This window comes from Strongylocentrotus purpuratus, unplaced genomic scaffold, assembly GCF_000002235.5.
Source record: "Strongylocentrotus purpuratus isolate Spur 01 unplaced genomic scaffold, Spur_5.0 spur5_scaffold_14, whole genome shotgun sequence".
Taxonomy (NCBI): Eukaryota; Metazoa; Echinodermata; class Echinoidea; order Camarodonta; family Strongylocentrotidae; genus Strongylocentrotus; species Strongylocentrotus purpuratus.
The window spans coordinates 7,966,735-7,980,554 of NW_022145599.1; the positions used below are offsets into that span (position 1 = coordinate 7,966,735).

The 13,820-nt window shown below is 36.3% G+C and overlaps 1 protein-coding gene across 1 annotated transcript; it reads left to right on the plus strand.

The window, feature by feature from the left end:
• The first annotated feature begins 1,996 nt into the window (after positions 1–1,996).
• Positions 1,997–8,302, plus strand: LOC578481 (decapping and exoribonuclease protein). The gene is made up of 7 exons (XM_778645.5): positions 1,997–2,087; positions 2,716–3,302; positions 3,823–4,046; positions 4,554–4,770; positions 5,308–5,443; positions 6,175–6,260; positions 6,764–8,302. Exons 2-7 carry the CDS (start codon positions 2,851–2,853, stop codon positions 6,873–6,875), a joined length of 1,227 nt encoding a protein of 408 aa, XP_783738.3. The 5' UTR covers positions 1,997–2,087; positions 2,716–2,850; the 3' UTR covers positions 6,876–8,302.
• Positions 8,303–13,820: the final 5,518 nt, after the last annotated feature.

Below are 13,820 nucleotides of genomic sequence, written 5' to 3' on the forward strand. Positions count from 1 at the left end.
ATATTTTACAAATAAAGCCCAGATCAATTATCAGTAGAGCAAATTACGGGGCACCCTACAATCATGAGAAATTTAGGCTCTGTGTACATTTACCGGTAGCTTGATTTCTTTACTACATTTCCTGTGTTTAAGGCCAAAATGAAATCAATTCACAGATGAACCAAGAAACTCATTTAAATAGTATCCCTGTGCCCCCTTTGTCTTTTCACTGGCTGTGCAATAGCTCTTCATAGTTTTGATAAATATTTTGTAAAGAAAAGCTGTATATACATTTTGTAAGATATAACCAAAATTAACGCTGTCTTGAATTTCAAATTTCAATGTACAAGTTGTCTCTTGTGGTTTGTTAATTCAGAATTAAATGAATTTGTGATGTATTGACTGCTTCTTTCTAACAAAATGCAGATATTTCAAGTAGCCATTTCTGCCTTTAATTGATCAAGCTATTCATAAATGCTTGATGTTGGAAGTAAATTGTTCTGATGGTTATTCGTTGTGGACATTTACCATTACTGTGGGATCAAGAGGAGGACATGAATGTAAATGTAAACTTCTACTAAATTAATTTGACATGCATTTGCTATTTGCTCCTAAGTACCATGTAAAGTCAATTTTAGGATTCCAGTGGAGTATACCATACAACAGTTTTTGAAAGGCCTAACTGACTCAAGACAAACAATTAGAAATAGGAGCTTATGTTTTAACATCTTGATGTCTATGGATTTTCATTTAAAAATATCAAGTTTGGAAGATTTGATGCTCACAACATTTCTCACATTGAATATAAAATTGGTATGTATGATAAGTTCACAGCAAGTTTTTGTAATAGTTGTTAACTTGGGAGATGGTGTTACATTAATGTAATCAGATGCCATGATATCTTTTCTTGACCAGGGATCGACATATGAGAGAGAAGAGCAACGGAGGGGGAAATAAAGTGGTCTGTGAGGCTTACCCCCACAAGTTAGAATATGAAGACTTTGCCTTATAGGGGGAAATGGAATTCAACTCACTTTTAGAATGCAAATATTTTTCACATGTTCACACCAATGCACTTAATATTATCACTTGATCGCTTTGGGATATAAGATTGTATTTGATTAGCTGTGCTCTTAACACATTTAGTAAATGTTTGCTATTATCTTTTACACATGCTGTTATGTTCCAAAGAAAATTGGTCAAAATAAATGTTTGAATACATATTTCACTGCAACAACATTTTAGCAATAGTTTGTGTTTATGTGGTGTGTGTGTAAAATATCAGACATAACCCTTCAACACTAGACTTTAAACCAATATCATGGTGTGCAATGTAAGAAAAAACAAAGTTTACTCATACCAAAAATAATCATCAAAAAGATAAATTGATGTTGATACTTGAATATTTTAAAGGAATTATATGAGAATTGAAACTGACAGAAGTTCATGCTTCCCTTTCAAAATTATTAGCTCACTATCCAATAGAAGAAAAAAAAATAGAGGAGAGGGTTGATGGGAAATAAAAGATGTACAGAGAGAAGAGGTGAAAACTAATGTGAGAGAGGGGGAGAGGAAGAAAAACGCGAGAAGGAGGGGGGAGAAAAGAGAGAGAGAGAGAGAGAGAGAGAGAGAGAGAGAGAGAGAGAGAGAGAGAGAGAGAGAGAGAGAGAGAGAGAGAGAGAGAGAGAGAGAGGGAGGGTGAGGGAAAAGAAAGGAGAGAGAGAGAGAGAGAGATATATATATATATATATATATATATTCCGGGTATTTCCCTAAACTGCTATGTATAGAATACTGTTCAGACCCTAAGCGGCTATCGTCATCAATTTTAATGTGCCAGTTTTTGTCTAAAACTCTAAATGATCATTTAGGATGACTAGTCAACATCAGTTGTCGATACAAAAATTATACTAAACTATCTTAGTACTTTTCGTAATATTTGAGATCACATGAGTAAACAACTAGTTGACAAAATTATTAAAGTTATGAGAGTTATCTGAAAAAAGACAATCTCAGATTCAGCGCTAGACTTGCGGGAATCGTGGAATCCGACTTTTGCCTTTGTTTTGGCGAGTAAATTTGGTGAAGACAGAAGATCCTTTTCTTTGGTGGGTTTCTATTCATTTACAGTGAATCCAATCCATATTGTATGATATCGTTCATTATATTGTATACATATTTAGTCATAATCCTGAATGTTATCCCTAATAAACTATGTAAACATCAGTACAAACGTGAGTGACGGAGTTTAACATTGCCATTGGGATAAGGTAGCGGTAACTGCGTGAAGCTTGACGGTGAGGCGTCGGTGCCGAGAAGTGGTGATAGCCAGTCAATATAGACTCAGCTCGACAGTCACGACAGTCACGACAGTCATGATATTTGCAGTCCTTAAAAATCTTGATGCTTAATATTTCATTAACAAATCAAAATGTAATTTACCTCGCTACCATCATGATCATGTGGCATTTTAATTTTCAGGCTTGGATAGCCAGTGATGATCTTCCTCGATCCTTTACGCCGCGCCCCTAGTCTAGACCTAGTAGTTTTAGTAAATGTGCGGACAGCAGTAGAGTAGACTAGTTGAACTGAGACTGAGTAGGCACAGTTGATTTTTATAATAAAATCATATCTGACTTCTACCAGGTTAAACATTTTGCATATTACCTAACTTTATTTTTGTATGTCATTCGGTATATTGAATTTTTCTTTATTTTAATCTCCTCTTTCCCTTAGATGCCGATATGTATTTTTTTAAAGTTACCTGAGAGTGAGAAAACATCAGTGCTGGCATTTACACCCATCTGGATTTCACAAGTGGTGTAATATTGATGCTGCTAACATTTAACTAAATACAGGAGTTTATTGAAAATGAAAAGGCACAGATCTGGAGATACATTTGCAGCAAAGAGGACAAAAGTGGCAGCCAATTTTGGAAAAGAAGAAGCCCCAAGAAACCAAGGTGGTCTCCAGATGATCCGACCATTTCCCATCAAGCCAATATCACGATTCAACCAGAAGTTTCCATTCTTCAGACAGCCCACAGAAGTAGGACATTTCTCTCTGGACTCCAAACGGGGCGTCCATTGTGACGCGAGACTGCTGAAGGTCTACTGTCCTCCAGCGGACCCTCGAAGGACCGACTTTGACCTGAGGAAAGGTTACAGGGATTATATCAAGAGAGATGATGATGTGAAGGAGAGGTTGAACAATATTACCAAATGGATGCAGGAGAATAAAAGACTCATAGCTGCCCCACCCACCAGTACCTCTGAGAGAAGTGAAGACCAGGGAAACGAAAGCACAAGTAGGCATTGTGAAAGGTACGCTGATTAGGAAATGACTACGCCCCTGCAAAATGTTCAAACAAATATGCCAAGCTGTAGCAATGAACCCTTATGATTGGAAGAATTTTTTTAAAGATGTAAGATTTAATCTAGATTTTATCTCTTGGTTGGAAATTAAGTCATGCGTTCAAGTTAATGCACAGAATTTATATCCTAAAAAGCAAGGTACATGCTTGGTAGATTGTATGACCTGATTAAAGGCGACTCCCTAAAATTTTACCTAGTGGAGTGTATTGACAGAATTTAATGGGGTAATGATGCAATGTAAGCACTTTCATCAATGAATGACTTATATTAAGAAGGACATTTAATGATTTTTTAAAACTATTATAGAATTAATTTCCATTGAATAGAAAACTCTGTGCTCTTGGAAAATTGAACAAACTATCAAAACCATGCATTTACAAGGAACTAAATTCCTGCAGGTGAGTTAGCTGTATAGCTTTCATTTCTTTAAATATGAACAAATTCTAATGGTTTCCCAATTTTTCAACAGAATCAACGCTGACTTTGTAATGTGGAGAGGCCACATGACCAAGTTCCTTTGCACACCGTACGAGGACCGAGAAGGCTGGGCTATGGCCGTCACCCTCTACCGAGGGACGTACTACATCAGTGAGGTAGAGACAGAGGAGAACAGAGCTAGGAGGAAAGGCATGTCTGACCGCGAGCAGGAGATGTCCTACTGGGGATATAAGTTTGAGCAGTATGTGACAAGTGGTAATTGGACTTTATTTGATATCAAAGGATTTTTTTTTTAAAGTAATGTGATTTATATTACTATTGTTATTATTATGATCATTGTTATAAATATAATTATGATTATTAGTAGTGGTAGGCTAGTGAAAGTAGGAGTAGACTTGTAGTAGTATTATCATTTTTATTATTGATATTGTTATTGACATTATTATCATTATTATTACTTTTACAACTATGTGCATTGCACATTTTTCAGTTATCCTAATTTTAAAAGGGTTGTAATTTCAAGTTCTTATTACTGAAACATATTCTCATACTGGTTAATGATTTGTTATCACCCTTGCTTGCATCTTGCTTTCTTCCTCATCTCTCTCTCTCTCTTTCTCTCTATCTCTATATATATATCTCTCTCTCTCCCCATCTTTTTCCCTTTGTGTCTGCCACAGTGAAATGATCATGATAGCAAATCAAACAGACCCACAAGTACAATCATTTAAAAATGTGACATTTTCATTGTCTCTTGGGTAGATGACGAGAGGAGTCAACCAGACACCACCAAGCCTGTAGATACCCATGAAGCCTTCTGTTCGGTGATCAGAACAAGGTTAGATTCTCACTCCCTGCTGTATAGTGGTGAAGTAGACTGTAGGATACCAAACTCAAAGAAGAAACCTCCAGAAAACTACATGGAACTCAAGACGACAAGGATTTGGTACAAACACAACAATGAGAGGAACTTTTACAGGTACATATTGTTTTCTTTATGACTTTGATTTTACTCTAATGATTTTTCCCTCTCACTCTTTTGTCATTTTTGTGTAATAGTATTGAATAAGATATAGAAGGAACTTGGACCTCAAATATTCTACTCAGGACCCAAGAATTGTTTACATGTCAACAAAGGTTCTTTGCAATCTGACCCAAAATTCGTCAACCAGAAAATGTTTAATGTGGAGCCATTTAAGGAGAGGAAGAAAGAGACGGGAAGGAAATCATACAGAAATGAAGAAAAAAAAAGGAAAGGGGCAAGGAAAGAAAGGACTTTGTTGTATTTGCTTACACCTTTGTCATGGATGTAATCCAAACAAATATATTAATCAGTATTATAGTCGAGACTGAGGGTACTGAGAATACGTCCTTGGGAACAAAATTAGATTGGATTATCTTCATTTAGTTAAAGTTTTCATGGTCACGAGTCATGACCTAGACTCTTAGAACGAGATCCATTTCATTATCGCATTTGAGTTTTAAACAAAACACTTTATTGTTCTTCTTAATTTAGGTTTAAGCTTCTCAAGGTGTGGGCCCAGTCTTTCCTTGTCGGCATCCCGGAAGTAATCGTTGGTTTCCGTGACGACGAGGGCATTGTTTCGTATCTCAGATCATTCCAGACAATGCAAATGGCGAGCAGTTCACAGGTATTACCATGTTTGATTGTTTTTTATGGTAATTGTAGGATTTGTGCTATTGAGTTGGTATGGTATCAAGTTTAGAAGGAATTTATTGATTTTTTTTTTCACCCGACAACTTGTATACATTACCGTAATATGAAAACATGTAAAAATTTGTCACTACTATCTTCGCTGAATTATTCTTTGTGATAAGTTGTCAAGAAATGTTTTTAATGCCTTGTATTAATAAATCTTTCCGTAAATTAAACGATAGAATGTGTTTGTACTACAGACTCTGTTCTCAGGTGTTTTTTGTTAATTTATATATACCCCGGTATATACATATACAACTGTATATAATTAGGTTTAAGAATTGTTTCCCATTGTAGTAAAGTGGGTTATCAAAAACTCCAAATGTACTGTCTTCCAATTACAAGCCATTCATTTTCAAATACTGCTTTTTAACATAACCACTCTTGACCCAGATAAAGTAATGGGTACCTATTGGGAAGAAACTTATTAACATGCCTTATCATGGAAGCTTGATTAAGCAGGATTATGAAAATATGCAGCACTTTTATGCTCAAGGGGGAAAATGCTATATAGGTCCAACTACCAGTAGTTTTATCAACTAGTGAAAAATTTGATTCTTTAAGTTTTATGTTTTATGTCTAATAGTTTATGATAAATTATTAATAATCCTACTGGGGCAGACATTTTGTATGAATAATCGTTTCAATTTCTCTTTTTTTTAACAGGGTATGTGGGATGCTGCTGTCTGCTTTAACTTTGCCAATCAACTTCTGACATACATCAAAGAGATTGTGACAATAGACAATCCTAAGTGAGTTACATGTACACAAATATAATTCTTTCTTCCTCCTCTCACTTTGCTTAGTTGAAAAACTTTGATTGTATGTGTTTTGTATTATAATTATTATTATTTTCAGGAATTGGATCTTCATGTATTATATTTTGAGGAAAAACATTTTTGTAAATTGAAGCATTGAAAAACTGCTTCTGAATTAGATTCTAATATTGATAGAGGAGAAAATTTGCAATGAGACTTTTAAGATAATTATTTTTATCTTATTAGTGTGAAAAATCATGAAGAAGGTGTAACTTTCATTTGAGAAACCAAGCGAAGCATGATTGTGAATGATTAATGATGTGTACCTAAACTAAAGCAAATTTTCAAAGAGACAAATATCAAAATATGACACTTGTATGATCAAGTAAAACGGCAAATTAAGACAAAAAATTAAGATATTATTTTATTTCTTCCCATGATTTCATTGCTATAAGCATGTTATTTCTCTGTTCTCTTTCTTTCTCTATCTGTTGCAGGGTTGTTTACATGTTAAAGAGAGCTCCGGGGTCATCTGAGGTCACCTGCACACTGCATGCCGAAGGGGACGAGCAATTCTTGTCTCAGGAATATATTGCTTCATTTAGATAGTTGGAGTGTGAAATGAATTGTCTAGTAAGGGGATGGAAACACTATTCAAAACATTCAGTATAAAGCCTCGGTCACAAATGCCATTACGAACTGCTACGAACGCCATACGAACGATTTTCAGACAATGGAAATTCGGGAAGACAATGGAAAAACAGAGAGATTCGTACAAAATTATCGTTCGTACGAACCTTTGTGACCGTAGCATAAGGATGGTTTAAGATAACCTTCAGATTAAGACATCAAATAAGTAGCGGTTCTACTCGCCCCCCTAATGCAAAAAATTATTGATTATCAATGAATTTATGTTAGGCACATGTAGAAAATGGATGCAAGAGCCCAGAGCCCCAAAGCCAGCACAAGCTACACCCCACCAAACAAAGAAAAAAAAAAGATAATTTTGGAATTGGTAAAATCTTTAGATATCTTTAGATTAGCAGGGCTAACACAACAAAAAACAATAAATGACAAAAAGAGTGCGACCAGCAATATTACCTTGTTGTACTTGGACTCTGTAGTAATTTATAGTTATAATGAGGCTCCTTTATAACAAGGTTCCGTCAAATTATAAAATATTTTTTATATCTTTGTAAATATATGAAATAATTATTGACAGTTTCATAATTGGCATTCAAATTTAGCTTATTCTGAGTGGTGAAAAGACTCTTAAAGCATGTTGTTTGTATTCATGTACCCACATTGTACAACATTAGTGCGATGACTCGTGAAGCATGTTTGTTTTCATGGAACCATGTTTTTATTACATACAGAGAGACTGTGTTAAGATGATTAACATTTGGCCTTGTGTTTGTCTGAATAACATGTACCATAACTGTAATTGCCAACCGTTTTGCATCATCTTTATCAACTGTATCCTGCCAATAGATGCCTTGATAAAGCCCAGATTTTCACAAGCCATTCTTAATGCATTTACGTGTGGGAGAGATTATTGTAACTGGTGGACTTGGAGGAACATGAAGTTCTATGAACTTGGGAAGAAATCGAGTTCACAAATAAACCCATTTTCGTTACTGCTTGTGTCACAGAAATGCATGTTGCTCATATAAATCACACAAATTTATGCAGATCGTTATCGTACCAACTTACCAATATACTGTTAAAGTTAAACTAAGTATTTATCCTGGAAATTCAAAACAATTCATGAATTTTTTCGGTGAGATGCAAATAACACACCAATCCTTAGAAATTATTCAAATGCATTTATATCAAGATTGATTGCATTAAATATTTGATACAGATGTCACCCATTTATTTGAATGTGCAATATCCGCATTCAATTATGATTAATTTTCTCTAGAGCTTCTATATCCTTCATTTGATATGTATCGACGTGATCCAATTATTGTCTGTGAGTATAGGATTTAAAAGAATAGTTGAGTTCTCGTTTAAGACCACAAACGCCTTCAAAATGCATGGTTATTGCTCTTATTCTTATTTATGCCACATTTCTAGTGCCCTTTTAGAACCTAAAATTGCTATGAAGGTAATTTTAGACCCCGAAAATGTGTGAATTTAGATTGAATACGGTCATACCAATTCAGCTCCACTTTCGAAGAAATATGGTGACCGTTAATTAATTAATTAATTAATAGTAATACACAGGCCGGCTGGTTGTGCGTATTATAACCAACACAAAAAAGCCAATATTGGCATTGGCTGGAATAAAACATATAAGGCGCTATCTCGTTTTTTAATGGCTGATTGGTTATATTTATGGATATTTCAGCCGTCTCTGAACCCATTTTGATGAAACAAAGATGATTTTGTCATTTCAATTGTATATTCTCTCAAATTTGAGACTCAGTTTTTCATAATCTCACAAAAGAATATTTTGTGTAGCGCCCTCTCCAACAAAACTCAACTATCCCTTTAAAACGATGGATTTGGCAACAATTTTTTTATCTGGATGAAGGGAGTGGTATTAAGATAAACTTGAATAAAGTTAATGATCATGAATGACCTGCTGTTTAAATTGTTTAAATTTATCATTGTAACACATATTCTGTCTTTTATTATGTTATTTTTCCATGCAGTCATGTAAATTGCGTTTTCTTTATCTCTCATTTAAACCTCTGCCAAGGTTAGGCTCCTTTTCTTCCTATCTTCCATGCATTTTCATATCTCTCTCTCTCTCTCTCTCTCTCTCTCTTTCTCTCTCTTTCTCTCTCTTTCTCTCTCTTTCTCTCTCTCTCTTTTCTCTCTCTCTCTCTCTCTCTCTCTCTCTCTTCTTTTATTCTCTTCTTCTCTTTTACCTTCTTTTATCTTTCTTTCCTCATGTTTCCCCCTTCAGTTGACCCCCTTTATGATTTGTTGTAACGCTAGTTGCAAATCATGAATTTGTATATGGGAGGAAAAAAATAACCGAAGAGAGTGAGAGAGAGAGAGAGAGAGAGAGAGAGAGAGAGAGAGAGAGAGAGAGAGAGAGAGAGAGAGAGAGAGAGAGAGAGACTCGATGCATTTTAGCATTACATATTGGCCTCGAATGGCGAATATTTGTTTCAATGATTAATACACATCACTATGCCTACACTATTTTTGCTCTCGCTTTTTCAACACTTCATTCAAGCGTTCGTGCTCACGCTCACCTACTATCATAGTATAATTAATTAGGTTTTTATTCATTTATCCATTTATTTGTAAAGTGCAAGCACACAAGATTGTTTTGGTTAAAATTTGGAGACATAATTCGAAAACTTTACAATGTTAATTTTTCTTTTGACAAGTTCGTTTTAATTGAAGGTTATAAATTGAAAAACAAAATATTTAAAAGTTTAAATTTTCTTATCATATATGCAAAATACGCAGTTTATTTAACATTTATGCAAGCAGAAAATCGCAAACTCATGTTTCATGAAGTCTCTATTCTTTGTATTTTCAAAAGACTAATCCACAATCGATTAAAGATCGAAAGGAACTGTAAAACAAAAAAGATATGCATTTTTGAAAACACTGTTATTCAAGAAAACGAAACATGTTTTATTTGAACTATGCTAAGATGCTACGATGTTATTTCAATTGATTGTGTATGATTGTTTGTTTTGTTCAAATGCATATATTTATCAATAAATTCATTTTACAAAAAAAAAAAAAAAAAAATTAGGTTTTTATTCAATATACCAATAGAGGTGTTCATGCCATGGTTCATTGTATGGATCATGATGATATGTGTATGTCTAACACGATTCATTGCACTTCTGGTCGCCATGGCGTTCATTCTTTCTCATCTCGTTTCTAGCTGTTACCAATGCTGAGAAATAATGGTTTCATTTTTATCGTACTTTTTCACTCCACATCAGGGATTTTATTGATTTTCATTTGCAATAAATTAACAAACATATTCATTCAAGGTAATTCATATTTATAACATGAATAAAATTGACTACTCTAGATACAAATATTTGTTGAACTGTCGAGTTAACAGAAGACATACATATTTTCAATAATGTATTTCTGATATTCATGAACAACAAAAATGGAAGAAATAATATAAAAGAGACATAGACGTATTATCCTTTGATTATTGGGCTATAATATACACCTACTTTGTTATGACCACTGCTAATGATTAAAAAAAATAAAAAATAAATAAATAAAAATAAATATATAAACAAATTCCTGAATTGAAATCATTTTCTTGTGATCTTATTATTTTTACAATTCGAATCTGCAATATACTCTTTATTTTTGAAATAATTTAAAATCTAAACTCTAATATTTCACCCCATGCGATTTTGTGCCCTCCCCCCTTTCCCGGTAAGAAATGCCTGAATCCGCCAGTGCATATACGTCATATATCACATCACTTGCTTAACTATTCTCCGATTCTGAGTCCTCAAGTACATCACTATATACAAAAATAAAAAATGTGCTCTTACCCCCCCCCCCCCACCCGCGGCTGGCAGAGGCGTTGCGAAATTTTCGACCCGATTTAAAAATGTTAACCCCCCCCCCCCCCCTTGAAAAAAATCCTGCGTACGCCACTGTCCACAGATATATTTACCACTGCTTTTCAAATTTTACAAACAAGTGAGGGGCAGTTTTTTTTCCTTTTTTCTTTCTTTTTTTCCCCAAATTTTAGTTGCCACTTCACCCGAATAGGTTGATTTATATTTGTCCCCGATCCTGGATAATTTACATATTGTAGGCAGGGGTGTCGATTTGTATCCGTGGTTGAGGGGATGATAGGTGCCAAAATATTTTCGGCAATGGATCAAAGCAACCAAGAGGTAGAAGCGTGTGGCAGGTTGCACCCCTCTCTTCCAGGTTATTAACTTGTTCAAGTCACGCTCAATAACGATAACATTTCAGAGAATATGGGACCCATGTGGGTCCCACATGAGCTTGCTACCTGGGTTATTATCCTCTCAATTAAGCGCGTAGCCAGGGTTTTATTTTAGGGGGCGGTAGTGAGCACGCGAAGCGCGCTCCCTAGGGGGTTGGTGCCAAATTAAGGTTGGTGCAGGCTCCCACGCGGAAGCTTTGATGTTTTATTAAATTTTTGGAGAAAGAAGACGATTCGTTGTACCGTTCTAGACTCTTAATCCTTGTTTGAATCAAGTTCCCCTTCCTCCACGCGTAGCAAAGCAACCACGAGGTAGAAGCGTGTGGCAGGTTGCACCCCTCCCTTTCAGGTTATTAACTTGTTCAAGTCACCCTCAATAACCGTAACATTTCAGAGAATATGGGACCCATGCGACTGCCCCCGCCCCCCTGGCTACGCGCCTGTATCCTCTTTGTCTCTCATTATCTCTCTCTCCCACTCTCTACTTCTTTTTTGCACCTTTGCGCTTCGCGCTTAACATTTAGCTCGTTGCTTTTTAAAGCTGCGGCTTTGCATTTGGCGCACTGCATTTCTATGATGCTGTTGATTGAATAAATTGAATAATTCCATCAATTCCTGATGAAACCGTATGAGCGAGAATTTAATTTATTCTTGTCTCATATACGGTTGTCTCATTTACTTCGTTTTCTATTTATACATGTATGTATTATGAAAATTAGATAGCAAAATGTGTATAGTGATGGTCATCTTGCGAGTAATAACCATTAACTACTCTCATCGGGCTCTCATCATTAATTTTTCTCTGAATTGTGTGTGTGTGTGTGTGATGGTGAATTATTGGGGGGGGGGGATGATTGTACAGGCCACCCCCTCCTCCCCCCCCCCACCTGAAATATTGGGGAAAATATCCCCCCCCCCCCCCCCCCCCCCCCCCCCCCCCCCCCCCCCCCCCATCCCCCCGGGATCGACAACCATGATTGTACGCCTCATTAGCATACGCGCTACGGCACGCGCGTGGTCTGACTGCAGGCCAGTGTGACCCCGGCCGAGCACGCGCGAGCGAGAACAAAAAGAATCTGACGGAATCTGGCATGGCCTGTTGATTGACGTGAAGCGACGTCGATGGCGACTGGATCTGTATGATGCACTGAGATTACAGTTTACTGTACACGGACCTTATCTACTCAAGATTGCAATGAATGAATGTGAGATTTAAAAATACAAGCTATTCGGTTTAATTGTCATGGCTAAGATCTAGATTTGTGTATATTATTTTAAGTCAGCTAGATCGGCCAAATAATGCATGCTTTTTTGGTAACATGAAGTGTGTAGATTCAGATGTTTGAAGAATTTTTTTAAGAATCTACTAGAATAGTATTTGTATTCACAAGTGTCGAGTGAGTGAGGAGGAGGCAAGGTCAGCGTAGCCAGTGGAAAAAATACAATTATGCTATAGGGCAGAGCAGAGAAAATTATCTTGCTACATCGCCAAAAATTATGCCACCCCCCCCCCCCCCCCCCCCCCCCAGACATCGAATTTTCAGGAAATATTTTGCGCCAACTCAGCCAGCCGCTGAATAGCGGGGTGGGGGTCTGATTTTTTAGGAAATATTTAGCGGCGGCTTAGAAAACAATATAGAAAAGTGGAATGATTTACCATCATAACTACATGTACTTCAAAAATGTATTGAAATTATGCTTAAAAAAAGCTCAAATTATGCCAGAATTGTGCCATAAACAGCCAAATTATGCCAGATCTGGCAACGTTGGGTTACTACCATCAGTGGCGGATCCAGGGGGGGGGGTTGGGGGGGTTGCAACCCCCCCCCTAGGGCGGCCCAAAAAAAAAAAAAAAAAAAAAAAGGGAAAAAAAAAGAAAAAAAAGAAAGAAAAAAAGAAAGAAAAAAGAACGCACGCTGGAGAGAAACCCTTTCAAGTGCAAATATTGTGAGAAGATATTCAACTCATCTGGTAACTTAACCAAACACATGATAACTCTGGATATAACTATGTATTAAACTGTTACTTGATTTAAAAAGACGTTATCATGCACTGCTTTTTATGGTCTCCATTGTGTTAATAGATGCCAGGAAAACATCACTTACGGGGTTCAAATAAACACCCCCCCCAAAAATCGGCTCGCCGCTTCGCGGCTCGTGGACGATGCTCCGCATCGTCATTATTTTGGTCAACCCCCCCCTTAGCAAAAAGCTAGATCCGCCCCTGGGTAGGCCTACTATGGAAGAAGAATAAAGCGATCAAGTGGTATGGATACAAGAGGTTTAATTGCTCTCATCCTCCTTCGATTGGTATATGGTAAATAGAGAGAGAGAGAGAGATAGATGGACAGAATAAGAGAGTGAAAGACAGTTTTCAGGGAGAGGGGAAAGAACGTTAAAAAAGGAAGATCAATTACGACATCTTCACACTCTCCCAATATATTGCAAGAAAGAGAGAGGGGGTGCACGGTGTTGTTCTCCTCGTTTGACCTAATTCCTCAGTTTTTCATTGCGTCGGCAAATAAATATGAAAATATATTTTTTTCTGTGTCATTATTTAATATTTTGCTTGATATCTTTGAAAATGTTGTCGGACACCACTTTCAAATTTAATATAGCAAAGTTCTACTTCCACCCCTTCCACTC